Source organism: Pongo pygmaeus, chromosome 16, assembly GCF_028885625.2.
Source record: "Pongo pygmaeus isolate AG05252 chromosome 16, NHGRI_mPonPyg2-v2.0_pri, whole genome shotgun sequence".
NCBI lineage: Eukaryota > Metazoa > Chordata > Mammalia > Primates > Hominidae > Pongo > Pongo pygmaeus.
Genome location: NC_072389.2, coordinates 46,798,232 through 46,820,480, shown reverse-complemented (window position 1 = coordinate 46,820,480; position 22,249 = coordinate 46,798,232). Strand labels below are relative to the sequence as shown.

Sequence of the window (22,249 nt, the reverse complement as noted above, 5' to 3'; positions counted from 1 at the left end):
ACAAGAGGACTTAGAGGTGACAGAAATGTTCTGTATCAGCTAGGCACAGTGGCTCACGCCTGTAATCCCAGCATTTTGGGAGGCTGATGCTGGAGGATCACATAAGCCCAGGGGTCTGAGACCAGACTGGATGACATAGTGAGACCTCATCTCTACAAAAAATAAAATTAGCCGGGTGTGGTGGCACACACCTGTAGTCCCAGCTACTGGGGAGGCTAAGGTGGGAGGATAACTTGAATCCAGGAGGTTGAGGCTACAGTGACCTGAGATCGCACCACTGCACCCCAACCTGGGCAACACAGTTAGACCCTGTCTCAAAAAAAAAAGTTATCTATCTTGATTAGGGTAATGGTTATACAAATGTATGCATTTATCAAAACTCTGAACTGTATACTTAAAATCTATATATTATATTGTATATAAATTATGCCTTAATGAAGTTGATTTTTTAAAAAAGTCCAGGCGCGGTGGCTCACACCTGTAATCCCAGCACTTTGGGAGGCCAAGGCAGGTGGATCACGAGGTCAGGAGATTGAGACCATCTGGCTAACACGGTGAAACCCCGTCTCTACTAAAAATACAAAAAAATTAGCCGGGCATGGTGGTGGGCGCCTGTAGTCCCAGCTACTCGGAGGCTGAGGCAGGAGAATGGCGAACCCGGGAGGCGGAGCTGGCAGTGAGCCGAGATCGCGCCACTGCACTCCAGCCTGGAGGACAGAGCAAGACTCCGTCTCAAAAAAAAAAAAAAAAAAAAAAAAGGCCGGACACAGTGGCTCACGCCTGTAATCCCAACACTTTGGGAGGCCGAGGCGAGCGGATCACGAGGTCAGGAATTCAAGACCAATCTGGCCAACATAGTGAAACCCCGTCTCTACTAAAAATACAAAAAATTAGCCGGGTGTGGTGGTTTGCGCCTGTAATCTCAGCTACTCGGGAGCCTGAGTCAGGAGAATCGTGTGAACCGGGAAGGCGGAGGTTGCAGGGAGCCGAGATCGCGCCTTTGCACTCCAGCCCGGGGCGACATTGCGAGACTCTGTCTCAAAAAAACCAACCAACCAACCAACCTTTGGTGACTCTCCATCAGCTAGAGAATAAAAAGTAACCTCCATAGCTTCTTAGGAGACTCTTCACAAACACAAAGTCACCCCAGCCTGAATTCCCAAGATATTTCCTTCTTTTTTTTTTTTTTTTTTTGAGACAAGAGTCTCGCTTTGTCACCCAGGCTAGAGTACAGTGGCGTGAACTCGGCTCACTGCAACCTCTGCCTCCCAGGTTCAAGCAATTCTCTGCCTCGGCCTCCCGAGTGGCTGGGATTACAGGTGCCCGCCACCACGCCCAGCTAATTTTGGTATTTTTAGTAGAGACAGGATTTCACCATCTTGGCCAGGCTGGTTTTGAACTCCTTACCTCGTGATCGCACCCACCTGGGCCCCCAAAGTGCTGGGATTACAGGCGTGAGCCACTGCGCCCAGCCAATATTCCCTTCTTTACACTAAAACTAAAGAAAATGATTTGAAGTTCCACATGGGCCCCGGCTTCTTGAGGTTGTTCTGTCTTCTTGTATGTCACTCCTTGCGATCTCAGGCTGCTAAAAAGTCCTAGGCATCCTGTGACACCCACCTCGACCCACCCCTGTCCTGAGAGAGTCTTAGTCACCACCTTCTCTGGCTTGCAGAACATTTTGTGAACACTTTTATTGTAACAATTACCAAGCATTGTATTGTATTGTATTGTATTGTATTGTATTGTATTGTATTGTATTGTAAGGTTTTGTTTACATGCTTCTCTCTTTCACTAGACCCTGACTTCCTTCAACAAAGAGACAGCTTCTGATTCATCTTCGTCTCACCATAATCTAAGTACCTGGCAAGTAACAGATACTCGGTAAATGGTGAATGGATTACAGCACATTAGTCGGGGTCTCCTTCTGCTTCTCTCGTTACTTTAGTGGTAAGTATTCTCCAGGCCTCTGTTGTATGGCTGTGTCCTAGGTCGCCATCCTCTGCCATTTCCTTTTCTTTTTCTGTTTCTCTTTCACTCCTCTAGCAGTCCTTGAAGGCTCACCTATCCTCGTGGCTGCAGCCATTTCCCTCTCTGCAGATACTTCCAAAAGTTATACTAGATGTTAACTGAGCACTAAGAACACTACGTGAAAGGCTGGAGTACAAGCATCCAAAGGACTGAAGAATTTGAAGAGCACTGAATGTGGGAGATAGGAGAGAGGAAAGGAGTCAAATGTCTCCAAGAAACGAAGCCTGTGTGCCCTGGAGAATGAAGAAGCATCATCAAATCGGGGAGACCGAAGGAGGAATCGGTTTTCAGAGAAAAACAATTTATGTTGTCTTAGCTGTGTTAGGTGGCATACCACTACATTCAAGTGAAGCTGTGTAATAGACAGAGATGACCAATTTTATTCATTTATGAATGCCTCCCAAAGTATATATATAGTTTTTGCCCTCATGTCTCTTATTGGGGTGACAGACATAAATCAAAGAATTCCATAAATAAATATTAAAATACAATTTGTGATAAATGCTACAAAGTGGTACATATTCATATGGAAGCATAAAGAGAACTGACCCGCTTGAGGAAGCTGGCAGTGAGAGCTGAAGGTAAGAGCAAGAGTTGACTAGGAGACAAGATGGGGAAAGTTCTAGGCAGAAGGAACAGCATGTTCCAAAGCCAACAGCATAGAGACAGAAAGTAGATTAGTGAGTGCCAGGGGGTGATGGGGAGCAGAGAGGAAGAAGGGGTGCCTGCTCTTGGGTATGGAGTTTCTCTTTGAGGCAATGAAAATGCTCTGGAATGAGATAGTGGTAACAGTTGCACAACTTTGTGAACATACTAAAATCCACCGAATTGCATACTTTAAAGGGGTAAATTGTGTGGTAAGCGAGTTATATTTCAATTTTTAGAGATAAAGATAAATGCAAGTTAACAATAACCAGGAAAAAAAAACAAAAACAAAAACAAAAAACATGCCACAGCACCTTCAGGAAACTAAAAGAAGGCCAGTGTGGGCCGGGTGTGGTGGCTCATGCCTGTAATCCCAACAGTTTGGGAGGCCGAGGTAGGTGGATCACTTGAGGTAAGAAGTTTGAGACCAGCCTGGCCAACATGGCAAAACCCCATCTCTACTAAAAGTACAAAAATTAGCCGGTGTGGTGGCGGGCACCTGTAATCCCAGCTACTCAGCAGGCTGAAGCAGGATAATTACTTGAACCCAGGAGGCAGAGATTGCAGTGAGCCAAGATCGCACCACTGCCCACCAGCCTGGGCGACAAAAGCGAGACTCCGTCTCAAAAAAAAAAAAAAAAAAAAAGGCTAGTGTGGCCAAAATAAGTGGGAGCAAACATGATGTATGATGAAACTGAGGAAGTGAGAACAAAGAATGATGAAGGACAAGGCCAGGCATGGTGGCTCATGCCTATAATCCTAGCAATTTGAGAGGCCAAGGCAGGCAGATCACCTAAGGTCAGGAGTTCAAGACCAGCCTGGCTGACATGGGGAAACCCTGGCTCTACTAAAAATACAAAAACTAGCTGGACACAGTGGTGCATGCCTGTAGTCCCAGCTACTTGGGAGGCTGAGGCAGGAGAATCTCTTGAGCCCCAGGGGGCGGAGGTTGTGGTGAGCCGAGTTCGCGCCACTGCACTCCAGCCTGGGCAATAAAGCAAGACTCTATCTCAAAAAAAAAAAAAAAAAAAAAAAATTAGACGGGTGTGGTGGCAGGTGCCTGTAATCCCAGCTACTTGGGAGCTGAGGCAGGAGACACTTGAACTCAGGAGGCAGAGGTTGCAGTGAGCTGAGATCACACCACTGCACTCCAGGCTGGGCAAAAGAGCGAGACTCTGTCTTAAAAGAATAAAAAAGAAAGGTAAAGGATGAGTGTTCAGGAGACATTTAGAGATATAATAAGGCATGAGAAAAAGATCAAAGAGTATGAGTACAGAAATAAATCAGGGCCAGGAGTGGTGGCTCATGCCTGTAATCCCAGCACTTTGGGAGGCCAAGGCAGGCAGATCATGAGGTCAAGAGTCCGAGACCAGCCTGGCCAACATGGTGAAACCTCATCTCTACTAAGAATACAAAAATTGAGCGTCGCCGCGAGGCCATCCGGAAGACCAAGCCGGCGTGGCCGAAACAGAAGCACTGTCGAAGCTTCGGGAAGACTTCAGGATGCAGAATAAATCCGTCTTTATTTTGGGCGCCAGCAGAGAAATCGGCAGAGTGCTCTTAAAGGAAATCCTGGAGCAGGGCCTGTTTTCCAAAGTAACGCTCATTGGCCGGAGGAAGCTCACCTTCGACGAGCAAGCTTATAAAAAATGTGAATCAAGAAGTGGTGGACTTTGAAAAGTTGGATGACTACGCTTCTGCCTTTCAAGGTCATGATGTTGGATTCTGTTGCCTGGGTACCACCAGAGTGAAAGCTGGGGCGGAGGGATTTGTTCGTGTTGACCGAGATTATGTGCTGAAGTCCGCAGAGCTGGCAAAAGCTGGAGGGTGCAAACATTTCAACTTGCTATCCTCTAAAAGAGCTGATAAGTCAAGCAATTTTTTATATCTACAAGTTAAGGGAGAAGTAGAAGCCAAGGTTAAAGAATTAAAATTTGATCGTTACTCTGTATTTAGGCCTGGAGTTCTGTTATGTGATAGGCAAGAATCCCGCCCAGGTGAATGGTTGGTTAGAAAGTTCTTTGGCACCTTACCAGAATCTTGGGCCAGTGGGCGTTCTGTGCTTGTGGTGACTGTGGTTAGAGCAATGCTGAACAATGTGGTGAGACCAAGCGACAAGCAGATGGAACTGCTGGAGAACAAGGCCATCCATGACCTGGGGAAAGTGCATGGCTCTCTCAAGCCATGACCACACTGGAGAAATGGTTTTTATTGTCAACCTTAACACCCATCACCAAATCGGTAATTTCAGGGTCTAAAAAAAGTCAGCATGTTTTAACTTTGTTGCTTTACTATCCTCAGGATGGTGCCCTGCATCAGTGGTTCAGAGCCTGGTTATACATATAGATCACTCAGGGAGCTTTGGAAAAATAAAGATTTGTCAGCCCTATCTCAAACTTGAATCAAAATTTCTGGGGTGTGGGCACAATAATCTGTAATTTTCTTTGTTTATACTTCCCCTGATGCCACTGGTTCTGATGCCACTGGTTGGGGGGCCTGCTTTGAAATGCTTATCTGCAGAGTCACAGCAGCCATGAAAACCTTATGACTGTGCAAATGAGCTCTGCTCTAAAATTGTTGACATTCATGTCTCTGAGTCACAAAAGTGCTAATTCACTACATGTAATTGTGTAAGTAAACACTGTGCCTTTACTACTTCTTTATGTAATAGAAGTTATATACCTAAGCTTATATAACACATGGGGAGGATTAAATAAAGGAATAAAGATGAATGGACAACTAAAAACAAAAAAAAAGAATACAAAAATTAGCTGGACATGGTGGTGTGTGCCTGTAACCCCAGCTGCTCAGGAGGCTGAGACAGGTAAATTGCTTGAACCCAGGAGGTGGAGGTTGCAGTGACCCAAGATCACACCACTGCACTCCAGCCTGGGAGACAGAGCAAGACTCCATCTCAAAAAAAGAAAGAAAGAAATCAAAAGGTTGGCCATCAAACCTTTCTCCATTCCCACAGCTGAGGAGTGGAAAGAAAGAAATGGAGCCTCTAGAGGCATTAGACAAAGAAGCCACAGGACAGAAGAAGCAGCAGCACAGCAGACTTGCATACAGGCCAAGAGAGGAGAGGATTTCTCATAGCACATGATGGTCAGCAATATTGATCACAGCAAAGAGGCTAAGGAGAACAGAAATCAAGAAAAGTCCTTTGGAGCCATGTGCAGTGATGTGCATCTATAGTCCCAGCTACTGGGGAGACTGAGGCAGGAGGATTGCTTGAGCCCAGGAGTTGGAGGCTGCAGTGAGCTGTAATTGTGGCTGTCAATAGCCACTGTACTCCAGCCTGGGCAGTAAAGCAAGACCACATCTCTTAAACATTTTTTTAAGTTCTTTGAATTTAGAGCTGGATGACCATAGGCACAGCTATGCTAGAGTGGGGTGTTGCAGGAAAGAGCCAGATGGCAGAGGAATAATGAGAGAATGAGTCATGAAGACATGGAGGCACACAGTATTTGGCAGTAAAAGGAGGAGGAAAAAATGGGACAGTAGCTTAAAGAGAGTGAGGTCATATAGAGGCCTTTTCCAAATGGGAGAGACCTGAATGCATGTGAGATGAAAACAAGGAGCCAGGACAAAGGAACCAATTTAAAATGTGAAGGAGAAAATAAATCATGCAATAAGTTCCCTTAAGGAGACAAGAGAAGATAGAATCAAGACACAGGTGGAAAGCGCCAATTTAGGAAATGACAGTTGGCTGGGCTCGGTGGCTCATGCCTATAATCCTAGCACTTTGGGAGGCCGAGGCGGGTGGATTACCTGAGGTCAGGGGTTAGAGACCAGCCTGGCCAACATGGCAAAACCCCGTCTCTATTAAAAATACAAAAGTTAGCCAGGCATTGTGGTGGGCGCCTATAGTCCCAGCTACTTGGGAGGCTGAGGCAGAAGAATCACTTGAACCCAGGGAGGCGGAGGTTGCAGTGAGCCAAGATCACACCACTGCACTCCAGCCTGGGTGACAGAGTGAGACTCCTTCTCAAAAAAAAGAGAAAGAAAAAAGAAAATAAGACAGTCATTTGCTCTGAAGTAGAAAGAGAAGAAGTGATGGGTAATGATGCAGGTATTTTTTAGGTGGAGAGGAATTTGTATAATGCAGTTCATGTCATTGATTTCTGTCTTCTCAGTAATAATAATAAGACCTAACATTTACTAGCCTAAACAATTTGTAATATATTAACTCACTTAATCCTTACAACCTCCTAAAGTATGTACTATTGTTATCCCCATTTTACAGTTATGGAAACAGAGTCACCAAGAAGTGAGGTGACTTTAACAAGGTCACACAGCTAATAAATGGCAGTACTCAGCCAGGCATGGTGACCCACACCTGTAATCCCAGCACTTTCGAAGGCCAAGGTGGGAGGATCAGTTGAGCCTAGGAGTTAGAGACCAGACTGGGCAACATGGTGAGACCTCATATCTACAAAAAAAATAATGATAATAATTAGCCGGGCATAGTGATGTGTGCCTGTAGTCCCAACTACTCAGAAGACTGAGATGGGAGGATCGATGGAGACCAGAAGGTGGAGGCTGCAGTGAGCCGTGATCGTACCACTGCTCTCCAGACTGGTTAATAGAGTGAGACCCTGTCTCAAAAAGAAAAAAAAAAAGGTAGTGCTCATATTTCTACCCACAAGATAGAAAGTAGATAAGGTGATTTGCCAAGAGTAAAAGAGTAACTGATGGAAAAGGAAGAGGAAAATGGGGAACTTGAGTGAATATAAAAGTTTAGAATAGCCAGAGTAAAAAGTATGCCTCTGAGGGTGCAAATACAGTGAGCCCTCTTCCAGACCAGCAGTCTCCTATTTTCTTCTGCTAATAGAACCTCTCCCCTTGAAGATTCCACAAACCAGATGTGTGGAATTCCTCAGTCCTTTCGGGCTGTTTGAGGTGATTCTGCCCTTCCTTACACATTCCTGGACTCTGGGTCTGCCCTTTGGACAGGATTCTCCTAATAAAGCTGAAGGTGGCAGAGAATTATTCTAGGCTGTCTTCTGACAGGGCCATACACCAGCCGCACACCTGGGCAGACTTACTGAAACTTAAAAGTTTCAGTAAGCAATTTTAAAGTAAGCACTTTAAAAGTGCATGTTTAAAATGGCATTAGATTTGGGGTCTCAGTAGGCCCTATGTTTCAGGGGAGATTTTCTTTTTCTTATCTTTCTTCCTTTTTTTTTTTTTTTTTGAGACAGAGTTTTGTTCTTGTTGCCCAGGCTGGAGTGCAATGGTAGATCTTGGCTCACTGCAACCTCTGCCTCCCGGGTTCAAGCGATTCTCCTGCCTCAACCTCCTGAGTAGCTGGAATTACAGGCACCTGCCACCATGCCCAGCTAATTTTTTGTATTTTTAGTAGAGACAGGGTTTCACCATGTTGGCCAGGCCGGTATTGAACTCCTGATTTCAGGTGATCTGCCAGCGTTGGCCTCCCAAAGTGTTGGGATTACAGACGTGAGCCACTGCGCCTGGCTAGATTTTCTAATTTAAAAAGAGTTAAAGAGGAACACGGGTGGACACGGTGGCTCACGCCTGTAATCCCAGCACTATGGGAGGCCGAGGCGGGCAGATCACTTCAGGTCAGGAGTTCCAGACCAGCTTGGCCAACATGGTGAAACCGTGACTCTACTAAAAATTTAAAAATAATAATAGTAAAAAGAGTTAAGGAGGAACAGACAGTTTCTAGCTCTCTGAGATTGTTCCTGTAGACTTTACCACAGGTAACAAAACCTGTTTTTTTAAACCAAAATTTGAATTTGCTAAAAACTTTTTATATATTACATAATTATTTACATCACCAAGGAAACAGAGGAATTTACAAGTAAGAAACCAAACTGTCTCTATTCTCTTCCTCAAATGTCAGTGGTATTTTGGCAAAGATTCTTAGAGGAGTGAGAACAGAAAAGCAGCAACACTAAAAAGCCAAAAATCTCCTCATGTAGAGACATCAATCAAAAAATGCCACAACCAAAATTTCATTTTCCAGGAAGGACAGCTGGGTTCAGAATAATTTCCAGGCAGATCTGCATCATTGGTATTACTTCCTCCAGCAATATGCATTTGTATTTTTTCACATCGAGACATCGTGAAGAACATCCAACTTCTTAGTAACTCTCCAGGTATTCCAGGTATTCCAGGTCATGTGCAGATGCAGAGAGCTGGGTTGATGGGGTTTCATGACTCAAAAGGCTAAGTACTGGCACAAATGCATTACAAGCGGGGCAGCCGGGATATTCAGCTAGACAATCCATTCAGAATCAAACTTAGATACAAAGATGTAGAGATACATTGTTCCTGAGATGCGAACAAGGAGCAAACGCAACACAGAATGGAATTGGGTTTAAGAATGTGTCATGTGAATCCGCCTACAGACAACGCTGGGAACTGTTCTGAAATGGGAGGAGGCTGTCATCACCTCTCCCTCAGTAGCACCATGTGCCACAGAAATCATTTTTTTTCTTTTTTTTCTTCATTTTCATTTTGGAAGTGCATTTCGATATGCTGTCTCCCTTCCCCCATTTCCCTCCTCCCCACTCAGGGAGACAAGGCTGATCCTCGCTAACCTCTACTATTTGCTGCCAGGAAAAGGAAGGGAGGTTGAGGGGATGCTTACAAACCCCTGTGAAGCGCGCTGGTCCTGGCATCACCCAGACGGGCATGCCCTCTACCTCCTCCTGGTGGATGCGAAGGGAAGACTAATTCCTCATAGTGATGAGGACACAGAGCTAAACTGTGGCCAACTGAGAGACCTCCAGAGGTCAGTTCAGGACCGATGGGTAAGCTCTGACATGCTTCTTCACTCTTTGTAGATAGACTTAAGAGGAGTGATGAGTGGCAATATCTAGTCCTTTACTGAGAAGAGAAGCCTACAGTTTTTCCTACTGTACTGCGTGAAAGCTCGGGAAAGATCAGGAGTGTCTGACACCAAAGCAGACATGAGTTGAAGCTGTCAAAGCCACTACATCAACAGCTTCCCACTGTCATCCAGCTGAAGTCCTGGGTGCTCCTCACATAGGAACAGGCACTCTTGTAAGAGACGAAGGCCGCCTTCCAATTGCTGTTTCCAGTCAGAGGTAGATGTCACACACCCACACGTGCAAGTAAATGACAGATTGAAGACTTGTGGTCATGCTGTCTGTCCTTAAGCTATCTGTATGTGTTTTCAAGAAGGTACCATATAGTCCTAAACACCCCACTGTCCCCCACCAACTCTGTCTTTTCTAGCAGAACAAGAAGAAATCTACAGATTGTAGAAGACTGTTTTATTCTCCTATTACTTTTGCCCTTGGACTAAGCTAAAACCAGGACCCCTCTTCTTCAGGTTTTACATCATGTCTCATTCCCTCTTAGCCACTGCTTAGATACATAGATTTTGCTCCCTAAGTTTCTATCAGAAATTAGCTTTTCTCTTAGTCATCTTTCCTATTCCCCTCTCCTATTAATTTAGAATTATTTTACTGTAATCAGACAGAAGGTCCTCCTTGCTACTCCATTATTTATATCCATAGCATTTTCAAGTTCATCCTCCCTACACAGACACACACACACACCACACACACACTCAGTATTTACATGGGCTCCAGATGTTCCGGGCCCAAGTAGACTGATTCTAGATGGGAATCCAGAACCTGAATTCATAACCTTTGGGGAGTTTGGCCTGAGACTACCTGCTTACCTGAATGAAAGGAAGAGCAAGACTGTGAATTGTGAATACATGAGGTAGATCACTGTTCACAGGGCAGAAGATAAGACCCACTGAGGGGACAGACATTATGTCAACCCCAGACATGCAGCAGTTGTTTTCCAAGTTCTCACTAATGTTTCTGGCTGGCCTAGGAGATAAAGAAGTTCTGAAAACAGGCCGGGCACGGTGGCTCACGCCTGTAATTCCAGCACTTTAGGAGGGTGAGGTGGGTGTATCGCCTGAGGTCAGGAGTTTGAGACCACCCTGGCCAACACGGTGAAACCCCATCTCTACTAAAAATACACAAATTAGCCAGGCATGGTGGGGCACGCCTGTAATCCCAGCTACTCTGGAGGCTGAGACAGGAGAATCACTTGAACCCGGCAAGCGGAGATTGCAGTGAGCTAAGATCACTCCACTGCACTCCAGCATGGAGCGAAACTCTGTCTCAAAAAAAAGGAATTTCTGAAAACATATTAATAGCATCCTCTCTGACTATCATACTGAGGAATGGAAAGTTTTGTGTTAGGGAATGCAATTTAATCCTAGATTATGGCCATCACAGTTGATACTTATAATTTGCAGTATACAAAGCTCTCTTATCAATGAAAGCTGATTTGATCTTTGTTGTATTCTAGTGAAAAGGCCAGAGAAGGGTCTTAACCCCATTTAACAAATACAGAAGAAGATTCAGAAAGGATCTATGATATATCCAGAGTCAACCAGGCCAGGAAAGGATAAAAAGCAGAATGAAAGGAGTGAAACCCCAAGAAAGAAAGCAATGAAGTGAACTCTGCCCTCAGAGAAGCTGTGAGCATCTTAACAGCTATGATGTATGGGACCCTTTGCCAGGATTAAGGGAAAAAAGTGGAGCAAAGCCACTCAGTTCTACTCATCTCCCAACTCTGAACCCCTCGACCAGGTTGCAGAGGCAAAAAAAAAAACCTGGGAAGGTAGCCCACAGATCTTCCCAGGGATGGGGACCATGGAAACACCAGCCTTTATCATTAATCAAAACTGCAAGCTTCCTTCCTTCCTTTCTTTTTTTTTTTTTTTAGGTGGAGTCTCACTCTGTCCCCCAGGCTCACTGTAACCTCCGCCTCTTGGGTTCAAGCGATTATCCTCCCTCAGCCTATCTGGGATTACAGGCTCCCCCAACCACACCCAGCTAATTTTTGTATTTTTAGTAGAGACAGGGTTTCACCATGTTGGCCAGGATGGGCTCGATCTCTTGACTTCATGATCTGCCCGCCTCGGCCTCCCAAAGTGCTGGGATTACAGGCATGAGCCACCGTGCCCAGGCTTCCTTATGTTTTTATGCATATTTGATGGGTCACTATAAAATGTTAACCAGGAACTCAGGCTAATATCATTACATAGGCTGGATTTCCAGTTCAGGTCATGGGCAGGCCGTGCTCCTTGCACCATTGTCCTTGCCAGTCTTGCTGGAGGTCAAGCTGCCCCAAGGAATGAAGATGCTGAAAAAGGTCTGTCTCCCCTCTTTTTTTTTTTTTTTTTTTTTGAAATGGAGCCTCGCTCTGTTGCCCAGGCTGGAGTGCAGTGGTGCGATCTCTGCTCAATGCAACCTCCACCTCCCAGGTTCAAGCAATTCTCCTGCCTCAGCCTCCTGAGTAGCTGGGACTATAGGCACCCGCCATCACACCCGGCTAATTTTTGTATTTTTAGTAGAGACGAGGTTTCACCATGTTGGTCAGGCTGGTCTCGAACTGCTGACCTCGTGATCTGCCCGCCTCAGCCTCCCAAAGTGCTGGGATTACAGGCATGAGCCACCGCTCCAGGCCCTGTCTCCCCTCTTGGACCCTGGCATGCAGTAGGTTGCTCCTGTGTTGTAAAGGAAAGGTGATTCTTGGATGAGGCTCACCTCCACTAAGTAAGCCCTGAAGAGTTCAGAAGAACACCACCACTGCAACATCCTTGGACTGTGGCGGCAGGAGACACCATGTGTGATGGGAGGCAGTGTGACGGTGTGGCTAGCATTCAGTCCTGTCTAGGAAAGGAAAGGGAAATAAAAAGCTTGAACACAAAACAAGTACCTCAAGTGCAGGCTGTGGGAGAGAAGGATATCTGGGATCTGGTGCCAGTGAGGGGGCCAACTGGCTGGCACTGAGCCTGCTTAAAGGTGTCTCAGACATTCAGCCAGTGTGTTTCTCAGAGCTGTGGTCACAAAAGATGGACTCTTCCCACCCAGAGGATGCAAGGACAGCACACTGTGTCTTTCTGGCCATTGGATCCTCTCCCTTTCTCCAGGCAGCTTGCCTGGCCTCATCCTCTGAGTGATGAGTGAGAACCCCCACTGCCCTCAGGGACAACAGCAAGGTCTTACCCAGAGCCCAAGAGGGGAGGGTGCCAGTAGGTGCCCAGGAGTGGGGCCCTAGCCCAAGTGGAGCTTTCCTGAAGGTGCATTCCTGAAGGCCACATGGTAGGCAGTCAGCCAGAGCAACTCTGTCCCCTCCCCTCTTCCTATCTTATATGTATTCAAACCAGGAAAAATGTGATAGCACATGGGCAGCCTAGGCAGTGAATAAATGCCTCAGGCATCCTCTTGCAGCAAGTGTCTGTGTATGTTATGGCTGTTTCCATCTTACATGTCCTTGAATGTTTATATTTCTTTCTTGCTCTCTCTCTCTTTTTTTTTTTTTTTTTTTTTTGGTTTTGTGTTTGTTTGTTTGTTTGAGACAGGGTCTTACTCTGTTGCCCAGGCTGGAATGCAGTATCGTGATCTCAGCTCACTGCAATTTCCACCTCCCAGGCTCAAGCCATACTCCCACCTCAGCCTCCAAGGAGCTGGGACTACAGGAACACACCACCACACCCAGCTAATTTTTTGTACGTTTTTAGTAGAGACAGGGTTTCGCCATGTTGCCCAGGCTGGTCTCAAACTCCTGGGCTCAAGCGATCCACCCACCTTGGCCTCCCAAAGTGCTGGGATTACAGATGCAAGCCACTGGGCCTGGCCAAATGTTCATATTTCAATAAACCTCTACCTCTTCACACACACACACACACACACACACACACACACACACACACACATACACACACAGAGTAGGCTGGGCATGGTGGCTCATGCCTGTAATCCCAGCACTTTGAGAGGCTGAGATGAAAGCATCACTTGAGGTCAGGACCAGGAGTTCGACACCAGCCTGGGCAACATAAAAAGACCTCATCTCTACAAAAAATTTTAAAAATTAGCCAGGTGTAATGGCACACACCTGTAGTCCTAGCTACTTGGGAGGCTGAGAAGGGAGGATTGCTTCATCCCAGGAGGTCAAGGTTGCAGTGAGCCATGCTCATGCCATTGCCCTCCAGCTTGGGTGACACAGCGAGACCCTATCTCAAAAATAATAGTACATTATCAAGAGTAGAACTCTGTATTTCTGCCTTTCCCTCCCACCCTCACTCTCCTGCTGCTGCTGCTGTTGCCATTTGCTTTTTTCTCTTCCCTCAGCATCACTCACTTCCTCTCCCTTTTTCGCATGAGTCTTTTTCTCCCCACTCCTCCTCCTCACTGTTTTCTTCCTGTGCTCCTAGAAAAACCAAACAGTTCCATTTTAGGGACTCCGAACCCCAATGGAACAGGGTTTGGTTGGCTGACCTGGGGAGTGGAAGACATCACAGGAAACCACATTGATATGCTGGGGCCGGGTAACCTGGACTGGTCTGGACTTTCCCTGCTGTCCTACTGGCAGCAACTCAGGGAGTCCAGATGGCCCTAGAAAAATCTGTGGTTCAAGGATACAAAAACAGAATTTCTTTTAAGCCCCTAGAAATGTTGAATTGCTGTTTATGGACTCTGGAATAGAGCTGAAGCTGGGACCCTCTAATAGCTGAAATGTGACCTAAACTTACAGGGGTCCAGTGTGGCCTCACCCAAGGATCATTAAGACATCGGGCATAGTCAGGAGCTCCCTGAGATAATGCTGATGGGAGGAATGTCCACACTGGGAATGAAGACTAGGAGAGACGTAGACCACCTCTTGGCTGGAGGCGGGAAGAGGACAACCCGCCCAAAAGGAGAAATGTGGTTCAGGGAAAGCTCCTATATTCCCCAGCAAAAGGGACAGTTCTGGGCTGAGTACGTCACGCATTTCTACTCTTGCATGGTGCCGAAATGCTGTCCTGAGTCCAGTGCAATGGAGGCGAGCACATGCGCACGCCTTCTTATGGAGAAAGATGCCCCTTCTGACCTTGGGAGCTGATTACATTCTAGTTTAACATTTGCTTTAAAGTACTATAAAAGATAACAGTGTGTGGCCGGGCGCAGTGGCTCACGCCTGTAATCCCAGCAGTTTGGGAGTCCGAGGCGGGTGGATCACGAGGTCGGGAGATCGAGACCATCCTGGCTAACACGGTGAAACCCCGTCTCTACTAAAAATACAAAAAATTAGCTGGGCGCGGTGGCGGGCGCCTGTAGTCCCAGCTACTCGGGAGGCTGAGGCAGGAGATTGGCGTGAACCTGGAGGTGGACTTTGCAGTGAGCCGAGATCACGCCACTGCACTCCAGCCTGGGCAATAGAGCGAGACCGTCTCAAAAAAAAAAAAAAAAAAAAAAAAAAAAACCACAGTGTGGCCAGGTGTGGTGGCTCATGCCTGTAATCCCAGCACTTTGGGAGGCCGAGGCGGGCAGATCACCTGAGGTCAGGAGTTCCAGACCAACCTGGCAAACATGGAGAAACCCTGTCTCTACTAAAAATACAAAATTAGCCGGGTGTGGTGGCTCATGCCTGTAATCCTAGCTACTCGGGGGGCTGAGGCAGGAGAATCGCTTGAACCGGGGAGCGGAGGTTGCAGTGAGCCAAGATCGCGCCATTGCACACCAGCCTGGGCAACAAGAGTGAAATTCAGTCTCAAAAAAAAAAAAAGTTAACAGTGTGACCATGTGGAGTCTGTTTTCCCCTTGCCCACTCCATAATGAGTGGATATTTGTGGCTAAGAAAAGGGATTACGGCAGTGAATGGCCATGAGCCAGACAGGAGCCATGTTAGTTGCCAGTCTTGGGATTAGAGCAGAGGAATTGCCAGAGCAGCTAAGGGGAAGATTATCTAAAATACCAAGAGGGAAAATAGTTTTCTTACCCAACTTACAATGAGAGTGTAAGCATCTGGGCTCCCTAAAGACAAGCCACATGGTCAGGGCACGGACAAAACGGTGATCAGCCTGACAGCAGGACCCTCTAGAGAAGATAAGATAGATGTTAAGTTAGGCCAGATCCGATGGCTCACACCTGTAATCCCAGCACTTTGAGAGGCCAAGACCACCCTGGCCAACATGGCAAAACCACATCTGTACAAAAAATGGAAAAATTAGCCAGGCCTAGTGGTGCATACCTGTAGTCCCAGCTACTCAGGAGGCTGAGGCAGGAGAATTGCTTGAACCTGGGAGGTGGAGGTTGCAGTGAGCCAAGATTGCACCACTGCACTCCAGCCTGGGTGACAGAGTGAGACTCCATCTCAAAAAAAAAAAAAAAAAAAAAGATAGATGCTAGGTTAGAATAATTCAGTAGGGAAATCTGACTTCTTTAAAGAACTTACTCTAAGAAGAATTTGACTGGAGACATGATAGAGGCAGAACAATCCTAGAAGCACAGAGTTAAGAAGGAACCTAAAGAACATTTAGAGTCTTAAAAAAAAAAAAAACACACAAACAGGACTAGGATCCACTGGATGGAGTAGCTGCAGGCAGTGTGAATCAAGCCGAAAAGATAACAGGTAGGGACCAGTAAAGGAACTCCTGTTCTGGCAACCACAGCAAAGAGCAAAGGAGGTGGCTAGCTGCTGCAGGATCAGAAGCCCGAAGCCAAGGAAACCCACTTATGGAAGACTCAGATAAAACCTAGCATAACACAGTCTCTAACTCTGGGACACAGAACCCGGCTCAATGTATAATGGGAAGGACTTGGGTCCCAAGCATGACAGGGGAGTTCTCGAGCATCCAGGAAGAAAAGTAGCTAATGGAGCCTGGTCTTCCCAGAACGGAAGGTGACACAGAAAGGATGAGAAGAGAAGAAACTCACAGTTGGTGTCAGTCTTCCTGAGGCTTTTGTGTGCTCTGGGGAAGCGTTGTCCATAAATCAATGCCAACAAGCCAAGTTTGTTTTAACTCTTATCCTATGACTATGTCCAAACCTGACCCCTCATCTTTATTTAAAAAAAAAAAAAAACACTTTAGCACCACCCCAGGAATTCCATGTTATTTAAAATGTGAGTGCCACTGGTCGCAGCACTTTGGGAGGCTGAAGAGGGCGGATCACAAGGTCAAGAGTTTGAGACCAGCCTGGCCAACATGGTAAAACCCGGTCTCTGCTAATACAAAAATTAGCCAGGCATGGTGGCACATGCTTGTAGTCCTAGCTACTCGGGAGGCTGAGGAAGGAGGATCACTTGAACCTAGGAGGTAGATGTTGCAGTGAGCCGAGATCATGCCACTGCACTCCAGCCTGGGTGATAGCTTGGGACCCCGTCTCAAAAAAAAAAAAAAAAAAGGCTAGTCAAGGTAGCGTGGCTCACAGCTGTAATCCCAGCTCTTTGGGAGGCTGAGGCAAGCGGATCACCTCAGGTCAGGAGTTCGAGATCAGCCTGGCCAACATGGTGAAAACCCCATCACTATTAAAAATACAAAATTAGCCGAGTGTGGTGGTGCATACCTGTAATCTCAGCTACTCAGGAGGCTGAGGCAGGACAATCGCTTGAACCTGGGAGGCGGAGGTTGCAGTGAGCCAAGATGGCACCATTGCACTCCAGCCTGGGCAACAAGAGCGAAACTCCTTCTCAAAAAAAAAAAAAAAAAAAGAAAAGAAAAGAAAATGGGGCCGGAGCTGGGTGCAGTGGCTCAAACCTGGAATCCTAGCACTTTGGGAGGCCGAAGCAGGTGGATCACCTGAGGTCAGGAATTCGAGACCAGCCTGACCAAAATAAAGAAACTCTATCTCTACTAAAACTACAAAATTAGCTGTTCATGGTGGCAGTTGCCTGTAATCCCAGCTACTTGGGAGGGTGAGGCAGCAGAATTGCTTGAACCCAGGAGGTGGAGGTTGCAGTGAGCCGAGATCACGCCGTTGCTCTCCAGCTTAGGTAACAGAGCAAAAAAAAAGAAAGAAAAGAAAATGGGGCCGGGTGCGATGGCAATGGCTCACGGCTGTAACCCCAGCACTTTGGGGGGCCGAGGCGGGCAGATCACCTGAAGTCAGTAGTTCAAGACCAGACCAACATAGCAAAACCCCGTCTTTACTAAAAATACAAAAATGAGCCGGGTGTGATGGCGGGTGCCTGTAATCCCAGCTACTTGGGAGGGTGGGGCAGGAGAATCACTTGAACCCAGGAGGCGGAGGTTGCAGTGAGACGAGATTGTGCTATTGCACTCCAGCCTGGGCAACAACAGTGAGACTCCGTCACAAAAAAAAAAAAAAAAAAAAAAAGAAAAGAAAATGGAAAATGGTAGTAGACCTGTACTTGATTTTTATTTTATTTTATTTTTTGAGACAGAGTCTCGCTCTGCCTTGTGACTCTGGAGGTCACAAGTGCCAAGTGAGTCTCAATGGGCTAAAATCAAGGTGTGCAAATGGCTGTTTTCCTATTGGTAGTGCTAGGGGAAAATCTGATTTCTTGCTTTTTCCAGTTTCTAAAGCCTGCCTACATTCCTTGGCTCATGGCCCCTTCCATCTCATTTTTCCTTTTTTTGAGACAGAGTCTTGCTCTGTCACCCAAGCTGGAGTGCAATGGCTTGAACCGGGGAGGCAGAGGTTGCAGTGAGCCAAGATCGCGCCACTGCACTATAGCCTGGGTGACAGAGCGAGACTCCGACTCAAAAAAAAAAAAAAAGAAAGAAAAAAAGAAATGTGGCCAGACTTGGTGGATCATGCCTGTAATCCCAGCAGTTTGGGAGGCCCAGGCGGGCAGACCATGAGGTCAGGAGATGGAGACCATACTGGCCAACATGGTGAAATTCCCTCTCTACTAAAATACAAAAAATTAGCCGGGTGTGATGGCAGGCTCCTGTAGTCCCAGCTACTCCGGAGGCTGAGGCAGGAAAATCGCTTGAACCCGGGAGGCGGAGGTTGCAGTGAGCCAAGATCATGCCACTGCACTCCAGCCTGGCGACAGAGCAGGACTCCGCCTTAAAAATAAATAAATAAATAAATAAATAAATAAATAAAATAAATTTATGGAGACAAGGTTTCACAATGTTGCCAAGGCTGGTCTGGAACTCCTGGGCTCAAGCAATCTGCCCACCTTGACCTCCCAAAGTGCTGGGATTACAGGTGTGGGCCACCACACCAGGCCTATACAGCAGTTTAAATGAATGAACTAGATCTACGTATCAAAATGGATAAATCTTAAAAATAAAAATTATATGTATTTGGCTGAGCGCGGTGGCTCACGCCTGTAATCCCAGCACTTTGGGAGGCCGAAGCAGGTGGATCACCTGAGGTCAGGAATTCGAGACCAGCCTGACCAAAATAAAGAAACTCTATCTCTACTAAAACTACAAAATTAGCTGTTCATGGTGGCAGTTGCCTGTAATCCCAGCTACTTGGGAGGGTGAGGCAGCAGAATTGCTTGAACCCAGGAGGTGGAGGTTGCAGTGAGCCGAGATCACGCCGTTGCTCTCCAGCTTAGGTAACAGAGCAAAAAAAAAGAAAGAAAAGAAAATGGGGCCGGGTGCGATGGCAATGGCTCACGGCTGTAACCCCAGCACTTTGGGGGGCCGAGGCGGGCAGATCACCTGAAGTCAGTAGTTCAAGACCAGACCAACATAGCAAAACCCCGTCTTTACTAAAAATACAAAAATGAGCCGGGTGTGATGGCGGGTGCCTGTAATCCCAGCTACTTGGGAGGGTGGGGCAGGAGAATCACTTGAACCCAGGAGGCGGAGGTTGCAGTGAGACGAGATTGTGCTATTGCACTCCAGCCTGGGCAACAACAGTGAGACTCCGTCACAAAAAAAAAAAAAAAAAAAAAAAAGAAAAGAAAATGGAAAATGGTAGTAGACCTGTACTTGATTTTTATTTTATTTTATTTTTTGAGACAGAGTCTCGCTCTGCCTTGTGACTCTGGAGGTCACAAGTGCCAAGTGAGTCTCAATGGGCTAAAATCAAGGTGTGCAAATGGCTGTTTTCCTATTGGTAGTGCTAGGGGAAAATCTGATTTCTTGCTTTTTCCAGTTTCTAAAGCCTGCCTACATTCCTTGGCTCATGGCCCCTTCCATCTCATTTTTCCTTTTTTTGAGACAGAGTCTTGCTCTGTCACCCAAGCTGGAGTGCAATGGCTTGAACCGGGGAGGCAGAGGTTGCAGTGAGCCAAGATCGCGCCACTGCACTATAGCCTGGGTGACAGAGCGAGACTCCGACTCAAAAAAAAAAAAAAAGAAAGAAAAAAAGAAATGTGGCCAGATTTGGCGGATCATGCCTGTAATCCCAGCAGTTTGGGAGGCCCAGGCGGGCAGACCATGAGGTCAGGAGATGGAGACCATACTGGCCAACATGGTGAAATTCCCTCTCTACTAAAATACAAAAAATTAGCCGGGTGTGATGGCAGGCTCCTGTAGTCCCAGCTACTCCGGAGGCTGAGGCAGGAAAATCGCTTGAACCCGGGAGGCGGAGGTTGCAGTGAGCCAAGATCATGCCACTGCACTCCAGCCTGGCGACAGAGCAGGACTCCGCCTTAAAAATAAATAAATAAATAAATAAATAAATAAATAAAATAAATTTATGGAGACAAGGTTTCACAATGTTGCCAAGGCTGGTCTGGAACTCCTGGGCTCAAGCAATCTGCCCACCTTGACCTCCCAAAGTGCTGGGATTACAGGTGTGGGCCACCGCACCAGGCCTATACAGCAGTTTAAATGAATGAACTAGATCTACGTATCAAAATGGATAAATCTTAAAAATAAAAATTATATGTATTTGGCTGAGCGCGGTGGCTCACGCCTGTAATCCCAGCACTTTGGGAGGCCGAGGTGGGCGGATCACGAGGTCAGGAGATCGAGACCATCCTGGCTAACACGGTGAAACCCCGTCTCTACTAAAAATACAAAAAATTAGCCAGGCATGGTAGTGGGCAACTGTAGTCCCAGCTACTTGGGAGGCTGAGGCAGGAGAATGGCGTGAACCCGGGAGGTGGAGCTTGCAGTGAGCCAAGATGGCACCACTGCACTCCAGCCTGGGCAACAAGGCCAGATTCCATCTCAAAAAAAAAAAAAAAATTATATGTATTTATATTTTGTTGGTGAATATATGAATGTAGTAAAAGCATGTTTTATACTTTTACTACATTTAAATACACTCTAATTCCAATGCCTCTGACAGTTTGGAATGGAAACTATTATCTTTTTTTTTTTTTAATTGATTTCGAGACAGGGTCTTGCTCTCCCACCCAGGCTGGAACGCAGTGGCACAATCTCTGTTCACTGCAACCTGCACCTCCTAGGGTTAAGTAATCTACCCATCTCAGCCTCCTGAGTAGCAGAGGATAAATACCAATTTTAAAATAATGTCTATCTTGGCCGGGCACCGTGGCTCATGCCCGTAATCCCAGCACTTTGGGAGGCTGAGACGGGCGGATCACTTGAGCCCAGTAATTCAAGACCAGCCTGGCCAACATGGCGAAACCCTTGTCTCTACAAAAAATACAAAAATTAGACAGGCGTGGTGGCATGTGCCTGTAATTCCAGCTACTCAGGAGGCTGAGGTGGGAAAATCACCTGAGCCAAGAAGTTGAAGTTGCAGTGAGCTGTGATGGTGCCACTACACTCCAGCCTAGGTGACAGAGCAAAACCCTGTCTCAAAAAAAAAAAAAAGAGCATGAACTCTAAAATCCAAGGGCTTTACGACTTACAGGCCAGTGACACTGGGAAAGTTACTTAACTTTTCTATGCCTCACTGGAAAAACAAAGATAAAGATAATAGTCTCCAGGCTGGGCACAGTGACTAATACCTATAATCCCAGCACTTTGGGAGGCTGAGGAGGGCCGATCACTTGAGCTAAGGAGTTCAAAACCAGGCTAGGCAACATTGGAAAACCCTGTCTCTACAGAAAAACGCAAAAATTAGCTGGGCATGGCAGCACGTGCCTGTAATCCCAGCTACTTGGGAGGCTGAGATGGGAGGATTCCTTGAGCCTGGGAAGCCGAGGCTGCAGTGAGTCAAGATAGTGCCATTGAACTCCAGCCTGGGTGACAGAACGAGACCCTGCCTCTAAATAAATAAATAAATAAACAGGGCCGGACGCGGTGGCTCAAGCCTGTAATCCCAGCACTTTGGGAGGTGGATCACGAGGTCAGGAGTTCGAGACCAGCCTCACCAACATTGTGAAACCCCATCTTTACTAAAAATACAAAAATTAGCCAGGCGTGGTGGCACGCACCTGTAATAGCAGCTACTTAGGAGGCTGAGGCAGGAGAATTGCTTGAACCTGGGAGGCGGAGGTTGCAGTGAGCTGAGATTACACCATTGCACTCCAGCCTGGGTAACAGAGCTAGACTCCATCTCAATAAATAAATAAATAATCTTCTCTCCAAACTGTCAGAGGCATTGCAACCAGGCTGGCTCCATCTTGAATAGGTACTGGGTAAAATGAGGCTGAGACCTACTAGACTGCATCCCCAGGAAATTAGGAGTTGTTAGTCATAGGTTGAGATAGGAGGTCAGCACAAGATACAGGTCACAAAGACCTTGCTGATAATGGCCGGGTGCGGTGGTTCACGCATGCAATCCCAGCACTTTGGGAGGCTGAAGTGGGCGGATCACAAGGTCAGGAGATCAAGACCATCCTGGACAACATGGTGAAACCCTGTCTCTAGTAAAATACAAAAAATTAGCTGGGCGTGGTGGTGCACTCCTGTAGTCCCAGCTACTAGGGAAGCTGA

At 46.6% G+C, this 22,249-nt stretch overlaps 2 protein-coding genes across 4 annotated transcripts in view; one reads left to right on the top strand and one right to left on the bottom strand.

Annotated features, from left to right (window-relative positions):
• The window catches only part of LOC129013842 (oxidoreductase HTATIP2-like), a 34,053-nt gene extending 28,645 nt beyond the window's left edge, over positions 1-5,408 (top strand). The window contains 2 exon segments of the mRNA XM_054450584.2: positions 4,100-4,320; positions 4,322-5,408. Of these exon segments, the coding sequence (XP_054306559.1) occupies positions 4,100-4,320; positions 4,322-4,864 (764 nt within the window). The 3' untranslated portion in view covers positions 4,865-5,408.
• A 6,701-nt stretch (positions 5,409-12,109) lies between these two features.
• TYRO3 (TYRO3 protein tyrosine kinase) overlaps positions 12,110-22,249 on the bottom strand; it is a 47,813-nt gene continuing 37,673 nt past the window's right edge. Inside the window, exons 20-21 of one of the 3 annotated variants that reach the window (XR_010123949.1) lie at positions 15,472-15,560; positions 12,249-12,374 (exon numbers count right to left, since the gene is read on the bottom strand). Coding sequence is in view for 1 of the 3 variants with exons in the window: in XM_063652594.1 (XP_063508664.1) it covers positions 12,141-12,374 (234 nt within the window). In the remaining 2 variants the exon portion in view is untranslated. Of the gene's footprint in view, positions 12,375-15,471; positions 15,561-22,249 lie in introns of all 3 variants that reach the window. The other 2 variants (XR_010123948.1, XM_063652594.1) reach the window with 2 other exon arrangements.